This window comes from Triticum aestivum, chromosome 3B, assembly GCF_018294505.1.
Source record: "Triticum aestivum cultivar Chinese Spring chromosome 3B, IWGSC CS RefSeq v2.1, whole genome shotgun sequence".
In the NCBI taxonomy this organism is placed as follows: Eukaryota; Viridiplantae; Streptophyta; class Magnoliopsida; order Poales; family Poaceae; genus Triticum; species Triticum aestivum.
In genome coordinates, this window is record NC_057801.1 from 24400328 (window position 1) to 24417853 (window position 17526).

A 17526-nucleotide genomic window follows, 5' to 3' on the forward strand; every position below is an offset into this window, starting at 1 on the left:
GACCTGGCCTCTTTGCCTTCTTCTTAACAGGCTCAGGAACTGGATCTCTTGGGCCTCCTCATCATCTTCTTCCTGCTCCATGTCATATATATCTTCAGGATCTGTGTCCCCCTCACAGTGTGTACTTGACATGTATTCAGCTCTCTTCCTCTTTATTTCAGAAAGAGTTTCATCTAGCTCAGGTTCCTTTGTCCTCCTATTTGCAATTTGTTCTTCTACATACTGCACTGAATCTGAGTCATCTTCTTCTTCTCCTGCATCTAAGTGGTCAACATCAACTACAAAATCTTCATCACTGCTTGAACCTTCCTCACTAACTGCATTGTCCTCCTCATCAGTGTCCATGCCTACAGGAATTGCTTCCTCACTAACTGCATTGTCCTCCTCATCTGAATCAAACTAAAAATCAGCATAATTGACACTTACTTTAGTGTTAAGCTGTGTCCCAAGATGGAACTGACAGTTAGGAGGAACTGATTTGAGTGGCAAAAAATTACACTTTCCTGTGTCCCAAGATGTAACTGACAGTTCGGAGGAACTGTATTTGTGCCGGAGGAACATCAAAAACAACAGGTGCTTCTTCTTCTATTTGCTGTGCATGTTGATATTCTCCAATTGATGGTTCAATAACTACCTTTCCCTTTCTAACTGTCAGTGACAATGTCTGGGTGCTCTCAAATTGTCTCAGCATGTGAACTACTTCAATGTTGCCTTTAATGACACAAACACCTTGCAGCCCTATATCTTCCTCTTTCAAGTAGCAAAGACTGTCATCCTTACAGTATCCATTGCTGACCATTACATTGACCAAACTACCATAAGTGATTTCTCTTTCAGGCATCTTAACAAGAGCATACTTCTTCCCAGGAAACTGGAAATAGATTGACCATAAATCTTCAGGCCTAAAATAGACATACAAATGAATATTAACAAGTCAATTGTATTAACATAACTGACCATTATATCTGACAATTATAATGAACTATTTTAAATTATAGTAACATGGAAAATCAGTACTAACATTACTATCAGTGTAAGCAAAATTTTAAATTATAGTAAACATGACAATGCAGTGCAAGCAATTCGGGCCTAAAATAGACATATATTATTAAGACAATATCTTCAAGCCTAATATAGCTCAGACTGGTTACAATGCAGTGTAAAGCATTACAATGCAGTGTAGCAATACCATAAATTACAAAATTACAATGTAGTGTAGTAATACCATAAATGAACACTACAGTGTGATTTTCTCCAAAAATTCAGAACCATACAGTACTACTAAGATAACTGAACCCTAACTAAAGATGTGATATTCGACAAATATTCAGGAATACAATCACTTCTAAATGACTAACAAATCAATGTATAAAACAGATCCTGCAGTAAGGAGGAAAGATTGAAAGAACAGATTTTGAAAGATTCAGATTACCTAGTTGAAGATGGGGCGAACGGGAGCACATCCGCGGGACCAATCTGCGAAGCTGCTTCCTCGGTACCATGCTCCGGCGACAGGCCCGCCGCCGCGGCAGACTCTGGATCTAGGTCGCAGCCGCCATCGGTGTGGGGGCCGATGACCCCGCATTGCGAGCGCAACAGCTTCTGCCCTGAAGTAGTACCACCACCCTCGCCGCTGAGTGCGGCATCGCCGCTTCCGTCGACTCCGTGTGCGCCGTCGCCGCCGGAGCTGGTCGCCATCGGAGCGGAGCGGGGAAGGACTGAATCGAGCGGGGAAGGGAACGGCTTGACCTAGTAGACGGGCACGCCGAAACGGCCGTCCCTCGCCGTCTAACGGCGTCCGTCAACACGCGCCACGTCAGCCCGACAGGCGGGACCCACCTGTCAGATTCGCTGTTTTCTGGGCTAAAACGCAGCGTCAGTGCTCCCGTTACAAATTAAACCCATTGTTGGTGGTTTTGTTTGCCCTGCCTCAAATGTGGTACCGATCTGTTACCCTAGCCCATAACGTGGTGGTTTTGGATAAATAACTCTCGATTGGGTAGTGTTGCGGTGCATCGGCACCCTTGTATCTTGCCTTGGATGTGTGTGTTGTGTGGGGTGATGGCGTGTTGTATCTGGATTTGTTTCCCTGATCGTGGCTTTATATATAAAGCGGGGCGAAAGCCTTTTTCGGTAAAGGGGATACTTTAAAATGTGAGTGACTTTACAAGATTCTTTCGCTTGATAGTACTTATTCTAACTTTTCAAACTAACTTTTCATTTTTCACGTGTTCCAAGAAGATGAGAAGCTACACTTGGGCTACAAAGTTACCTGATACAACTCTATTTCTAATATGCAAACAAGTAATTTCATAATTTCATTGAACCGGTATGTCTTGCACACTTCATTTCTTAATGCAACACAACATGTGATATGTGATACCGTATTTCTATTTATTATGTTGTTTTCGGGTGCTATAACTTTGTGGTAAGATAATTTAAAATTGGACTTTACACTTCACATATTCATATTAGTAGTACCAATTCTCACAACCAATGACCAAATTTTCTGGCTCCGCACCTGGCTCCCCCGATGGAGGAGAGGACGCCCGCCCGCACTACACGACGGCTAACCGCCGCTTGACCCGTACGAGAGTCAAGCACGCGCTTCGCTTGCACATGTCGCGCCCACGCTCGAGTGCGCGACAGCGGCCGCACGGCCGGAGACCCGTCGTCGTGGTTGACGTCGAATTCCAAGTCCCACGGTCCCATTACCCACCGCGCAAACAGCAGCTGGGGCACACTTGTCACCCGCTGCTGCTCCACTGCCCTGCGCCGGTCAGCTAGCAGCCACAGAGAGTGGTATGGTATGTGAGCACGTCACGTTTCCTAATCCTCGCTACTAGTACGCGCGTGGCCCGGTCCGGCCGGCGGGCTCGACGTCGCGCCGCCAGAGCCTTTCTCTGACTGTTTGGCGCATGAGCAGGGGAGGCTTCTCCGTTGTCTCCGGCGGCGGCGCGTCGCGTTGGTGTTTGGCTGTGCTAGCTAGCTCGCTAGCCAGACCCGAGATGCCGCCGGCCGCCGCGTCGTGGTCGTGGGCGTGCTGCGGCCGCCGGAGGAAGAGCGCCGGGGACGGCGACGGCCCCGGCGCGTCGGGGCGGGAGGGGGACCAGTGGACTCTCTTCATCGACCTGCCCGTGCTGGAGGCCGCCACCGCCGGCTTCTCCGACGGCAACCTGCTCGGCCGCGGCGGCTTCGGCCCCGTGTACAAGGCAAGCGACCTCCTCGCCGATCGTCTCCCTGCGCGCGCGTGCGCTTGGACCTTGGATCGATCGCTGATGAAAGAAATCTGCATGCATGCATGTGCAGGGCGTGCTGGATGGCGGGCAGGAGATCGCGGTGAAGCGGCTGTCGCTGGAGTCGCGGCAGGGGGTGCGGGAGTTCCTCAACGAGGTGCGGCTGCTGCTCAAGGTGCAGCACCGCAACCTGGTCTCCCTCCTCGGCTGCTGCGCCGCCGCCGGCCACAAGATGCTCGTCTACCCCTACTTCCCCAACGGCAGCCTCGACCACATCCTCTTCGGTCAGTCACCCCCGATCCCCATTTATCCAGCCTCTGCTTATACATCTTCAAACTTCAGAATTCGGTTCATTTTTAACTCGAATTGCGCGCTAAAACATGGGTGGATTTCATACTAGTTCAGATGAAAACTTCAGCTCTCTGTGTCCAATCTGAAAATCAAAATATCTGATCGATTTCAGTAGATTCAGTGGTGCCTAAAATTTCAATCGAAACGGACAACTGAATGTTCGTGTCAACAGCAGTTTGATTCAGTCTGTTGCAAGTCTTGAATTGATGTCAGCTAGTATTAAAGTTGGCCTTTGCGTGCTCATATAACAGCTGGTTCCAAGTATTATCATTGACCTTGACTGAATCAGAAGCAGAGTCCTGATTTCTTAACCCGGAAGGTTCAAATGTCACATCCACAGCAGACCAGTTCTTGATTAGGATTTATTCTTGTCAGCAAGCAAACCAGGTGCACTTGTGTATATACATAAAGATGCAAAATTACAGCAAAGGATTGGTGCGATTTGATTTAAAACGGAATATGCCTCTTGAGTCCACTGCACGAAAGGATCTCAAACACTAAGCTATCTGAGTTTATACCAGTGAAACATGAGAAAAACATAGAATTGGCAAAATTATCTTTGCAGTGTTTGTCAGGTATCTCAAAAGAATGAGCTTGTCTGAGTTCACTCTGTTCTGCAAAATCATTAAAAAAAAAAAATTACAGCTGCATAACAATCAATTCCTGCAAAGTAGATCAGTATGCAGCACACGGAAGAACTTTTTGGAGTTTGGTATGAGCACAATTTTAAGATTTAACATAAGCAGTCTGAATTTTTATATAAGCAGCATGTGCCAGTAAAATTACAATTTCCTAACAATCGATTCCTGCAAACTAGATCAGTATACAGAGCATAGAAGAGCTGCTCTGTTATCTGAACCTGCACTGAATTTGCTTCCTTTCAGACAGGAAGAAGAGGGTGCAGCTAGACTGGCCAAAACGGTACCAAATAATCCTCGGACTAGCGAGGGGCCTCCTCTACCTCCATGAAGAATCCCCGGTGAAGATCATCCACAGGGACATCAAGGCGAGCAACGTGCTCCTCGACGAGAAGCTGAACCCCAAGATCTCGGACTTCGGCATGGCGAGGCTCTTCCTCGAAGACGCCACGCACGTGAACACGTTCAGGATCTCTGGCACATAGTAAGCCCCAAACACATGTACCACTTCCATTCAATAGGTTTTTTATTATTGTGTAAATGAATAACAGGAAATGATGCGATTTTTGCAGTGGTTATATGGCCCCGGAGTATGCGATGAGCGGGTACTTATCGACCAAAACCGACGTTTTCAGCTTCGGGATGCTCGTGCTGGAGATCGTGAGCGGGAGGAAGAACATCGACCGGCATCTCGGCGACGAGAAAATCGACCTGTTGAATTACGTGAGCATCTCTCATTATTCAAAAAAAAAAGATTGCATAACCTGCATTTTACATTTTCAATATGAAAAGAGTGAAAGTGATAACCGAACTGAAGAATTCATCTATGGTGAAACTTTCAGACATGGAAGCTGTCGGAGGAGGGCCGGTCACTGGAGATCGTGGACCCGGGGCTGTCCGGCTGGGACGCCGGCGAGGTGGCCATGTGCGTCCAGCTCGGGCTGCTGTGCTGCCAGGCCGTCGTGTCGGACCGGCCGGACATGTACAGCGTGCACCTCATGCTCTCCAGCGACTCCTTCACGCTGCCCAAGCCCGGGAAGCCGGCGGTCCACGGCCGGGTCGGCCGGTGGAAGAGCGCCACCGGCTCGGCGTCCAGCTCCGGCTCCGGCGCGAACACGAACACCACGTTCGCCACCGACACGACCAGGGCCTCCACGCTGGGGAACATTGCTGAAGATGAATCCAGGAACTCCATTTCCATATCCTTCACCACGGAGGGCCGGTAAAAAATGATACTCTAGTAAGAAATCAGACGGTGTAGTGATGGCGCGACCGTGCGAGTGAATGATGCACTCTAGATTAGTACAGGAGGCAGTGTTGTTAGTCTGGTACTCTGGTTGAATATATGTCGGTAGAATTTCATGCGTAGAAATAACCACGTGATGAACTGACTTATCTTTTTGAAGAATATCAGACAAATGAGTCCGGATGGTGTTTCCTATCGATTGAACTGCAAAAACGTCATATATTTTGGTACGGAGGGAGTAGTAAAAATGGACGGTCCGATAGATACTGGAGACACTAGTGGGCTCCGGTTTTGGAACCTTCCATAAGCATCCAGTCCAGTTTTCTTTTACCCTTTTTTCTAGCTTTTCCATTTTCTCCTGTTTATAATATGTTTAGAAATTTCAAATTTTGTTTTCAAACTAGAAAATGCTGGAAAGTTCATATTTTATTTGGAATATTTTTAGAATTAAAAATTTGTTTGCAACATGGAAAACTTTTGAAAGTTTCAACATTTGTTCGGATTTTTTGAAATTTTCTTGGAAATTTCAAATTTTGTTCAGAAATAGGAAATTTCAAAATGTGTTCAGAATTTACAAAATTTGATTTATAATTTTTAAAAAATAAGATATACAATATATTTGGAATTTTAATAAGCTGTTAAAAATATTTTTGATGTGCTTTTTAGAAATCTATTCGAAAAAAACACACTACAGTTATTTTTTAGCAAAAAAAACACTATAGTACATCTCACTACAGTGCCACGCGTCGCTATTGTTTTTTAATGGGTTGTCCTAGTTAGGGGTGCCCTGTGCAAAATGCTTCCTATTTTGCGCATTAATTAATAAACCTAGTGGATTATGCTCCACAAGAATTGACACATTATACTTGACGCAGAATGCGTCAAATAAAGGCTCCCGCAGGTCCTGGAATGCCAAAGCACCTGCTCCTATTAGTGGGCCATTTTCCGATGGGCCTTGATTGGGTGGACATTGCTCTGCTCTGACGATTTAACACATCTTATCTGAGCTACAAGGGCCATTCCAATTACTCAAAAATAATGAGCTAGCGGCATTCCATAGTTTAATACCGGAATTCCGCACTCATTGCCACCCCCCCCCCCCCCCCTAGTAGTGTGTGATTCCTTTTCGTCGCTAACAAGGACAAATTACAACAAATCACAGAAATCTAGCGACTTTACCTGCGCCACTACGACTGACTTTTTTTTATTTCTTTTGTTACGTGTGTGGTATTATACTAGCTTCTCTGGTGTTTTTCCCTTGATTTTCATTTTTTCCCACCTTCTTTCTTTTTATTTTCATTTCTTGGGTATTATTTTCTGTCGAATTTTTTTCATGATTGTCTAACACAGTTCTCAAAAACTAATAAAAGTTCACAAATTTTAAAAATGTCTACTTACTAAATTTTAAGAAAATTAAATTCTCAAATACATGCACATTCATTAAATTTTAGAAATTTACCATAATGAATTGAAAACAATATTCATAAAAAATATTTGAAAATAACATAATTTTCTGATGTTTCTAAAAACATGAAAAAAAGTAAAATTGACAAAAAGCTTTCTGAAAATGGACATTTAAATTTTTTAACATTTTTATCAATTTGAGAACATTTTTTGGAAAAGTAATAAAGTTTCTAAAATTTAATAACAATTATATATTTTAATAGTTTTTCAACCTTTCCGCTGCAGTTTTTATTTTTGAGAAATCGATTAGAAAATCTTGTGTATCTAAGAGAAATCCTGTGAAACGCGAAAACTATAGAGCGATGCGCAAATGAGCCAGCCCCGTCACACTCTTTGTGCGCTAGCCCAGAATTTTTACACACAGTGGCTCCGCAATAGTGTTGTATTGCCTGTAGGGCCCCTATATGAAGTCATTTACTATTACGTGGACCATTAAGTCCATCATTTTTGAGCCCACATGACCCAAATGTAATTCCTACTGTAATTTCTATTGATCAATAAAGTGAGTGTGTTCCCCCTAAAAAAATAAGTCCACAATTTTTTACTTGCAAAATTAAGTCCATAATTTTTAATGTTGGAACAATGTTTTTATTAATAAATGTAGATACTGTCAAAAGGTCAGTTTACACATGGAGAAAATATTGTGCGAATTTAAAACATGTTCGTATATGTATAAGTGTCGACAGAGATTAAATAAAAATGGCCATTTCATATTTGAAAAAATTTACATATACAAAAGTATATGCATGTATTAGGAAAAGGTTCAAGGTTCATAAATTTTCCAATATATATTCGTACACATGTCAGTATATATGTTCATGTACCGTTGAAAAAATGTGCAACCCCGGTAAGAAAAAAGAGATAATTTAAAATAATGTAATAAGAATGATAAAAATTAAAAGATTGAAAAGAAGAGAAAAATGGAAGAAACAATGAAAATGAAAAAGGAGAAAAGGGAAACTAAAAAGAACGCAATAAAAAGTGGAACAAAATTGAAATGAGTCGGACCCAGGACATTTCGGATGTGTTTTTCTCCATCAATGCTTTGCTTTAAGCGTCAAATAGGTTTACCTTTAAAAAAATAGGATAGGCTTTTCCATTCATATCCAAAAAAGAAAAATATGATATCTCTATCTCCATCTCTCTATATATAATATTCTCTCTGTTCGGAATTACTTGTCACAGAAATGGATGTATCTAGACCTGAGGGAGTACTGCTTAAAATGAGTATAAAGTTCCACCTTGCACACCTCAACAAATTAAGCAAGAGTACGACATGCCCTCGTTTAATGGGCATGGATCCATCAAAAGCCGGCATGCTCGCGTCAACTGCTTGGCAGAGCAGCCACTGTGCCTTTGCGTGCGAATATAATTTATCAACCTTGCTCACGCTAGATATATCCTCCTGTATATCCACATGCATGTGGCGCGTATATATCGTGTATTCTCATGCTCCAGCCGAATTTGCGGCCAGCTTGCCACCGGGGAATACATTCTACTATTCATATGTTGTGCTATGGTAAGAATATGTTCGTTCTGTATTTCTGTTTTAGCAAATGGACAGGAGTGATATGTATCAAAACGTTAATGCACGAAATATACTCTCCCCGTAATTTAATATAAGATGTTTTTTTGCGGGGTAATATAAGATGTTTTTTAAAGAATTTACACTATAAAATGTCTTAGAGCATCTCTAGCAGACCCCGCATAACGCTGACGCGCAAAACGCGTTTGCAGTTCACGGAAAAACGGTTTTGCGGGCCGGCGCAGATGACTACAAAGGCAGACCCCGCAAAACGGATCCGTAAAAGGATATTCACGGAATATGCTCTTTTACGGGTCAGTTTTGCGGGGACTGCTCTTGCGCCGCTGCCGCCGGAACGCAAATATCAATACCACACCACAAAAATACAACAATCATCCGCATTATAAATAATTATTCAGAAAAAATATCAATGCCACATCACAACACAACACTCATCCACATTACAAATCAAATCACCGAAGCAAACTAAATAATGCAATATAAAACTTGTCCTCAATACAAATAACACATGAATTAAATGAAAATGAATAGAAAAAAGAGTTTTGTTACCGTCCTGGTGCTCAATGAGATCCTCCTGAAGCTGAAAGTGGGTGTTTGCACTTTCAATCTCTTTGCATGTCTGAAGAAAAGCTCTAATGTGGTTAGGGTCTCTAACTGGTTTGGCACGGCTACCCACATTGTCGTAGAAGAACTCCAATGTCATGTCTCTCTCATCTTCGAGAATCATATTGGGAAGAATATAATAACACAACATGTCATGATGTTTTTCAAGGTCCGCTTGTCCCAAAAAACAAGCAGGACCACGAACAATGGCAAATCTAGATTGCAAAACCCCGAATGCTCTTTCAATGGCGGTGCAGCGTATCGGTGGTAGAGGGTGGGGGCGCCTCCACGGTGCGATTCCACCCGCAGATTTGGCCGAAATCGCCGGCGGTGGACGGGCATAACCAATGGCGGGCGGCGGCGGAAGGAGGTGGGGAAAAGGTGTGGGCTGAAATGTCCCTCCCGCCAACCGCTTTCCTGGGATACGGGGCACCATAGGGGCGAGGCGGAAACCTGCATATTCGTGGGTTGGGGCCGAGATTTTGTCGCGCCCCTTAAAAATATTTACGGGTCAGACGCGTTTGCGGGGTCTGGTCAGGTAGCTTTTACGCGCCGACCCACATTTTAGCTGTTATTTTGCGGGTCGCGGCATTTTGCAGGGTCTACTAGAGATGCTCTTATACTGTACTCCCTCCGTAAACTAATATAAGAGCGTTTAGAATACTAAAGTAGTGATCTAAACGCTCTTATATTAGTTTACAGAGGGAGTATTAAGTTAGAGAGGGAGTAGTGCTAGTTGTCACAAAACTTAACCTTACTTTGCTGGCATTGTGTTCGCCTCAAAGGAATTCTAGATACATATATAAAGTACGACCTGAAGATACAACAGTCCAGTACCGGAAATACCCTGGTGCACTCGGTTGTCAGCCCACCCTATATACATAAAATAATTTAGTAATTACAAAAATGTCAAAAAATAAATCTTTTTAAAAACAAATATGATTTTGTAGAAAAAATTCCCAAGGAATAACCCGTGTTGACTTCTTGGAAAAGAAACAAATTTTCTAGGACAAATAGTGTGAACAGTAACTTGTATATAGTGTGCGATTTGTCTTTCTTCCACCAAGAATACCATGAAAGTCATCTTGACGAAACTTTTAATACCAGTACAATTTTTTATCATATTTGTTTTCAAATAAAATAGATTTTTTGTTTGTAATTACTACATTATTTTGTACATATAGAGTGCACTGGCATCCGATAGCCATGTGTCCCCTTCCAGTCCAGTACGCACGTCACTGTTCTGTGTTCAACCTTCTATCTTGAAAGTTTATTTGGAAGCAACAAACACAATAGCTTACGCGGAGGAAGACATAGTCCGCCTGCTAAATCTGTATTGCAATTCGCAAAGCTCATGGATTTTATGGAAACATGCGTACACATCTTGAGGAAAACGAAAGGAGTGTTTATTTATGCGATAAGGTCGGAAGAACTGGACCATATCGATCAGTCGCATCTCCGACTTGCAAAAACTGCCCGTGTGCCAATGCAATCTTTGGAGAGCGAAATAAAGCTAAGGTTTAAATAGCTTCTCGATCAAGTGATGCCACGAGGATTAGGATAAGTACACAGGAAGAAGCTTCGACGACCATGTCGACGCTGACGTCCGTATGGCAGCTAGGAGCCTCGGATATATATAAATGAATATCTAGAGTGTTGTTTTTTTGGAATAAATGAATATCTAGAGCTAGTTTTGTACTCCCTTCGCTTCAAAATAAATGTGTCAACTTTGTACTAATTTAGTATAAATTAGTACACGCATTCATTTGCCTTGTGCCCAAGTTGTTGCACATATAGTAAAGTCGATCGCGTGGGGATTGTTCTATTGTCTCAAAAAATATGAAAGGTTACTTCAAATGGTACCATGTCGAAACCAGGCATGTCCTGCCTATAAAGAACGGTAATGTTAATTGGCAAACATCCGCTGGGGGACGCCCGCACAGCCATTCGGTTCAAATCATGTGGATGGCACGGCCTTTTTCTAAAAAAAAAATGCCTTCTATGCTAAATAATTGTCATGCTCTACTGAAGAAAATGTCATCCCCGTATAAACAAAGCTGCCTGGTAAAACGTTCGCAAATGCCATCCTTTCTGACGAACGTTCACCAGCTAATAGTGTCCGTAAACAAAGTCAGAAAACAAATAGAGTAGAACTGAAAAAAAAGGCTATATATTCAACCTGCTATGAAAATTTTGTGTGCTTGAGTCCAATGTGTTCCAAGGCCGGGAGCCTCTGCATCGTCAAATCCTAACTAATCCCGTTTATTTTAGCAGTGTCAGTCGATGATGCACTTTGGCTCATCAACACTCAACCAACAAGTAATGCAACGTTTTCCCCCTACACTTCTGCGGCTAGGGTTTCCTTCCTCTGAGGCGATCCGATCATCCCGAGTCCTACCCTTCGGCGATCGGCGGGGTCGGCATCCTTCGTCAGCCCGGTGGATCTCCAGACCATCACCTGATGGCTTTCCCCCCTCAGACGCTAACTCTGCTACAAGCGGCGGCGCTGGGCCGGCCCAAACCCCGATCTGGAAGAATTCTTCGACCAGCTGGACCTCAATGATGAGGAGTTCAATGATGTGGAGATCAATGAGGATGATCCTAGGATCAAAGAAAGCGTTCGGTGGCTGGCCCTAGCTAGGGTTCATACCGACAAAACTTCTCTCAATCTGCCTTCTACAAGGATATGAGGGCGGCATGGAACCCGACACAAACGGTGAGCTTCTGGCATGTCGGCCTCAATAGATTTGTTGTCCATGCATCTTGCTTGGGGGATTGGGACCGCATAATGATGCAAGGTCCATGGTTGTTCCATAATTGGGCGGTGTTGTTGTGCCCGTATGATGGCTTCAGTAGAGCCGAGGATGTCGTGTTCGTACACATGCCAATTTGGCTTTAGATCCACAAGCTGTCGGACCCCTTTTGCAAGGAATACATTGTTGAGAAACTCTTGAAGGGTGCTGGTGAAATATTGGGGATGCGTCTTAACGGAAACACCCGTGATGACTATGTAAGGGTGAGGGTGAACCATGATAACAGCCCCTTACAAAGTTTGTGAGTATTGTTTGTGCTAAAGAACGACAGGTTTACCTGGTTCGTTATGAAAAGTTAGCTCGGTTCTGCAAGGTATGTGGCCTGGTTGGACATGAGCATAAGGAGTGTGGGCTGGGAATTATGATGAAAAGAAGCTGAAATGTGGGGATTGGATGTATGTCGATGCCCCTAATAGACCACGGTTAGATTCTTACCATGGTAGGGCATCCGGTCCTCGTCATTTCTGAGATGAATGCAAGCCCCTCAGGTCCAACGGATCCTGAGCAAAAGAGGATCGCCCCTGAGACCCTAGATATGACAACAAGTCCATTGAAGAACTCTGTGCCAGAATGGAGGTGGACAGGGATGCAAGGAAAAGATTGAACATGGATAACGTTGGGGATGGAACAAATAAAACCCATGGTGCTTCGAAGTCATTACTTGCCATGATCGATGGCAGTGGGAAGGATCTAAGAGAGACAAACTCGCCGACGAGCAGCACTTCAAGCAGTAAGCGAGCAAAGCTCTCAAAGGACAATGATAATAAGGAGATATCGGCGGCCTCCCTCGAGGAGGACCGCCGGACACAATGAATATTCTATTTTTGGAACAACCGGGGGGATGCCGCCGGACAGTTCATTAGGTATTGGCCCTATCAAAAGCCAACAACCCCAAACTAGTATTTCTTTGTGAGACTAGGCAAGAGAATATGAAAATTGAGAAACGACGATGGAGACTAGGCCTGAAAGGCTTCCATGGTGTAATTAGTGATGGTAGAAGTGGTGGATTGGCACTCTTCTAGGATGAGTCGCTGACAGTAGCTGTTTTTGAAGCATGCAATCGGTTCATTGATGTTAATATTAAGGATGGGGGCTCCAACATGTCTTGAAGAGGCACCTTTGTTTATGATGAACCGAGGCTGGAAAACAAATATCGTATGTGGGATCATTTGTGTCGGCTCCGGGCTAGTTCGCAGGAGCCATGGTTGGTTTGTGGCGACTACAACGTAGCACTGTGGTAGCACGAGCATCTATCAAGGAGCTTGCGTTCTGAATCTCAAATGACGGCGTTCAGAGACTGTCTTCAAGTGTGTGAGCTTGAGGACCTCGACTTCTGTGATCTTTCCTTCACATAAAATAATGGCTAGGTGGTTGACCGCAATGCCCAAGTTTGTTCTATCTGGCGTGTGTGGATGAAGCGTGGCGTGATATGTTCCCAGTGGCAAGGGTTCTTTATCTTGCCACTTCTTGTTCTAACCATAGTCCTCTGTTAGTCAAACTTGAGGGTGTGCAGGAGCAGAGGCATTGGGCATCTACTCCGCGCTACGAAATTATATGGGAACATGATCTTACACTTCCTGATATGATTGCTAGGGCTTGGAATAAACATAGGCCGACCGACAGCCTGGATTCAGCGGCAAACTCTTTGAAAGAGTTGATGAAGGAGCTAAAACAATGGAGTTGTGCACACTTTGGGAATGTACTAAAAGAGACCGAGTCGCTCCGTTCGCAACTGGCAGAGCTACAGCTGGCGGGTTTAGACCGTGCTCATATACGTACCAAGATGAACCAGCTCGACGAGTTGCTATATAAGGAGGAGATGATATGGCTTCAGCGTTCTCGTATCACCTGGTTGAAGGAAGGGAAGCGCAATACCAAATATCTGCATAGGCGACCAGTATGGCGAGCCCGCACGAACCATATCCAGTGTTTGCTGAAGAATGATGGCTCATGGTGCAATATTCCGACAGACATGGAGCGGATGGCTCACTCCTACTTTAAGGAGATTTTCACAAAAGACCCAACCCTGTCCCCAGGTGAGGTTCTTGAATGTATCACGTCTAATTTTATAGTGGAGATGAATGAGTCACTTTGTAAACCCTATACCAAGGAGGAAATCTCAAATGCCCTATTTCAGATTGGCCCCTTGAAGGCCCCGGGGTGTGATGGATGTTCGGCCAGGTTTTACCAGCGGAATTGGACGTTATTGAAGGATGAAATTGTTGCGGCTGTCCATGATTTCTTTGCCACGGGCGTTATGCCAGATGGTGTCAATGACACAGCGATTGCGTTGATTCCTAAGGTTCCTCGTCCCAAGGAGCTTAAAGATTTTCGACCAATTAGCCTGTGCAATATGATATATAAAATTATCTCCAAATGCATGGTGAATAGATTATGGCTCTTCCTCACCGAGCTCATATCAGAGAATCAGAGCGCTTTTATTATAGGGAGGCTTATATTTGATAACTCAATTATTGCATCTGAATGTATTCATCACATACAATCAATAAAAAATAATTCACCAGCTTTGTGTGCTTACAAGCTTGATTTATCTAAGGCATATGATCACGTTGATTGGGAGTTTTTGGAGAGAGCTCTAGCCAAATGGGGCTTCTCTCAGCAATGGTTCCGAGGTTCGGAAAGGTATGTCGCACTGAGCCAATTATAGCCGATCTGAGCGAGCTACCGCTGTGTGGTTGGGCTCGGTTTCACCGTGTATTGAGGATTTGTGACCTCTCGGCTGTAACTCTATGATCTTGCAATAAAAACTCCCTTTACCCCTGCGAAAAAAATACTCAACCAACAACGAAGAGTGGAACTGAAAAAGTTAGCTAAATTCTAGTACATGCCACTTTTTGGATCCACAAAGTCCGGCCTCCTCCTCGAAATAGGCTTTCGCCCCGCTATATAGATATAGCAACCACCCGATACAACACCCCACAAAAAAAACCACCCGATACAACATTCCGATCAACGCTGGGGCTAACAGCACAAGCTCGCCCAAAAGAAAATACAAGAGAAAAGATGCCAACAACGCCAGATCAACAAAACCTATGGCACCCCGTGACCGTTGCGCCCATCGAAGATAACCACCACGCTCCAAAGCCACCGAGTTGCCGTGTACCAAGCACCACCTTCAAGAAGGAATGCGGCGATGACGACGTTGCTACCCGGACGAATCCTAGGATTTCTCCCGATACACGGAGGATAGAGGGGGGAGAGGGTCACCCGGCGCCCTTCAAGAAGGATGGCGGCGCCCGCAGGCGTCACCGCGTTGGTGCCGCCAAGACCCGACATGGATTTCTCCCGACCTCTCGCGCCCGCCACCCATGACCAATCTTCGGCTCCACCACACCCACCGCCCACCAACATGCGCCAATACAGTCACGAGGACACCGCTGTCGTCTCACCACGGCCAACGAAGCAAGGCCGGCCGGATCCAAACAAGACACCCGTAGACAAGAACCGGCAGCACAGCAACCATGAGGGAGGGAACAACCTCGACCGGCTTAGGCGGTAGCAGACCGGGCATAGCAGCAGAGGCACACCAGACCAAAAGTCCGGCTGAAACACGCAGGATACCACGTACGGAGTAGAACTGCAAAAGATATATACAACCAACTCACAAGACTCGTAATTCTCTTCTTCTATAACTCTCAAGACTCGTAATTAATTTGTGTGCTTGAGTCAAGACTCAAGACGTTGGAATGGAAGGCTTTGAGCCTGGACCGTTAAAGCCACAGGTTTTAACAGTGTGACGTCAAAGGAACCATCGCGCTCTGTTGACCCTGCTAGTCGGTGGATCCTTGACTGATTAGCTAGCTGGTTTCACTTTCACGTGCGCCGCTGCGAAGCAGGCAGAGGAAGAGGGGCATGGGGCGGTGGTACGGTCGTGGACTCGTGGTGGTGTTCGCTCGTGTCGTGTCGTTTCCGTCGGTGTTCACAAAACAGATGACATTGACCGACGATGCCCCGTCTATTTCACAGAAGATGGATCTATTATAAGAAAAGCTGACGAAATCGCCGTAGCAACATCCCTATCGACGTGAGTGTAGGCTCTATATTTTTCCTTAACCAAACACAAGGAGCATCCATTATAGAGTTTGATAAACTTTGGTGGGTGCGCCTAGCTAAGACCGTCCGACCAGAGGTTCACAACTCCACACGATACTTTTAGTACTTCACACATTTATAGAAGGAACCCTAGCGTTTTATTTAAGCGGGTAGGAACCCTAGCTTGTTTTTTTTTTTAAGGGAAGGACCCCTAGCTTGTTTTTTTAAGGGAACCCTAGCTTGTTTCTTTTGCGGGGAGTTTTTATTGCAAAGTAATAGTGTTATAGATGAGAGGCCACAAATCCTCAATACAAGGTGGAACCGAGTTTAACCACACATCAGTGGTTCTCTCGGAGCGACTGTAATTGGCCAACCGATCGGCAACTCTATTCTGGCTACGGTGAATTTTCTGGGGTAAAAACTCCCTACTACTTATCAAATCCTTAATCTCTAGAACTAAATGATCATAAGCCGAGCGAACCAAAGCATTGTTTGATAGGCTGGCTAGTGCTTTTGAAGAGTCTGACTGAACGACAACAGGAAGGGTTGTATGATTGATGGTCAAGGCCATTCCTTGCATGATCGCATGGAGTTCAGCTTCCAAGGCGTCGTTGCAGTAGAATAAGACACGGTAAGCAGCAAAAATGATTCTGCCATTGCTGTCTCTCTCAAAGAACCATTCCAGCAGCAGCCGAGCCGTCAGCCTCCTGGAATGAACCGTCCACAGTAAGAGCGACAGTGCCCAGTTTAGGGGCTGGCCATAGCAGAGAGGGGTCTCCATCCTTTGTATAGGTATCTGATCTGCCGAAGATGGCATTTTACCTTTCAGAATCTCCTCTGTAGAGCCGCCAGCTTGATGGATTTATAATAACTATCAAGGAAGTCCACCGTAGTGGGGATTGGCGGAACTTCCTTGCCATGTGTTTGGTCATTTCTCAACTGCCATATGCGCTATATCAGCATTATAATCATATCTCGCACATCAACCGAGCATCTGCTCATCAGGTGCATGAGCCATTCTTTACCATTATCAATCAGAAAATCATCAGGAGGAAGGGGCCATCTAGCCCGCATATTTATCCATAAGGTTCTTGCATGTGTACATGCTACCAATGCGTGGTATGTTCCTTCTTCCTCCACCCCACATAAAGGACAAGTAGATCATTTGGAGATGTATCTGTAAAACTTTGCATTGATTCGTTGGTAACACCCCAGTAACGACCTTCCACGCTGTTATCTTCATCTTTTGAGGGAACCCTAGCTTGTTACACCAAAGGTGCTTCACTCTTTTCGAAAGACAATGTGAAAAAGACATAATAATACTTCGTGTATACATTTTTGAACGCACGAAGCAGCCCACATGCCAATTAAGATAAGCATGAAACCTTGATGTGCAATGTGTCACGAGACATGCGACTGCTTGGGGTTTAATTTGAGGTGAGTCTTGTTCGCTTAATCTGGCGTCTCTGGTCATTCGACATTTCTGTTGTTCTGCTTCGAACGAACAGTATGGTCGAAAATTTAGAACTGAAAACATTTGGTTGGTTGGTCCTTCGTTACGAGTTGGTCACCCTAA

General features: G+C 44.6%; 1 protein-coding gene across 2 annotated transcripts; it reads left to right on the top strand.

Annotated features, from left to right (window-relative positions):
• Window positions 1-2672: 2672 nt before the first annotated feature.
• On the top strand, window positions 2673-5701 carry LOC123068340 (putative receptor-like protein kinase At4g00960). Of its 2 annotated transcripts, XM_044490915.1 has the most exons (6): window positions 2712-2807; window positions 2927-3212; window positions 3310-3520; window positions 4472-4709; window positions 4798-4948; window positions 5068-5701. In XM_044490915.1, the coding sequence occupies exons 2-6, from the start codon at window positions 3009-3011 to the stop codon at window positions 5449-5451; spliced, it is 1188 nt and encodes a 395-aa protein (XP_044346850.1). In that variant the 5' UTR covers window positions 2712-2807; window positions 2927-3008; the 3' UTR covers window positions 5452-5701. The 2 variants fall into 2 exon arrangements, with proteins under 2 accessions (XP_044346848.1, XP_044346850.1); XM_044490913.1 differs by having other exon boundaries at window positions 2673-3212.
• The last annotated feature ends 11825 nt before the right edge of the window (window positions 5702-17526 follow it).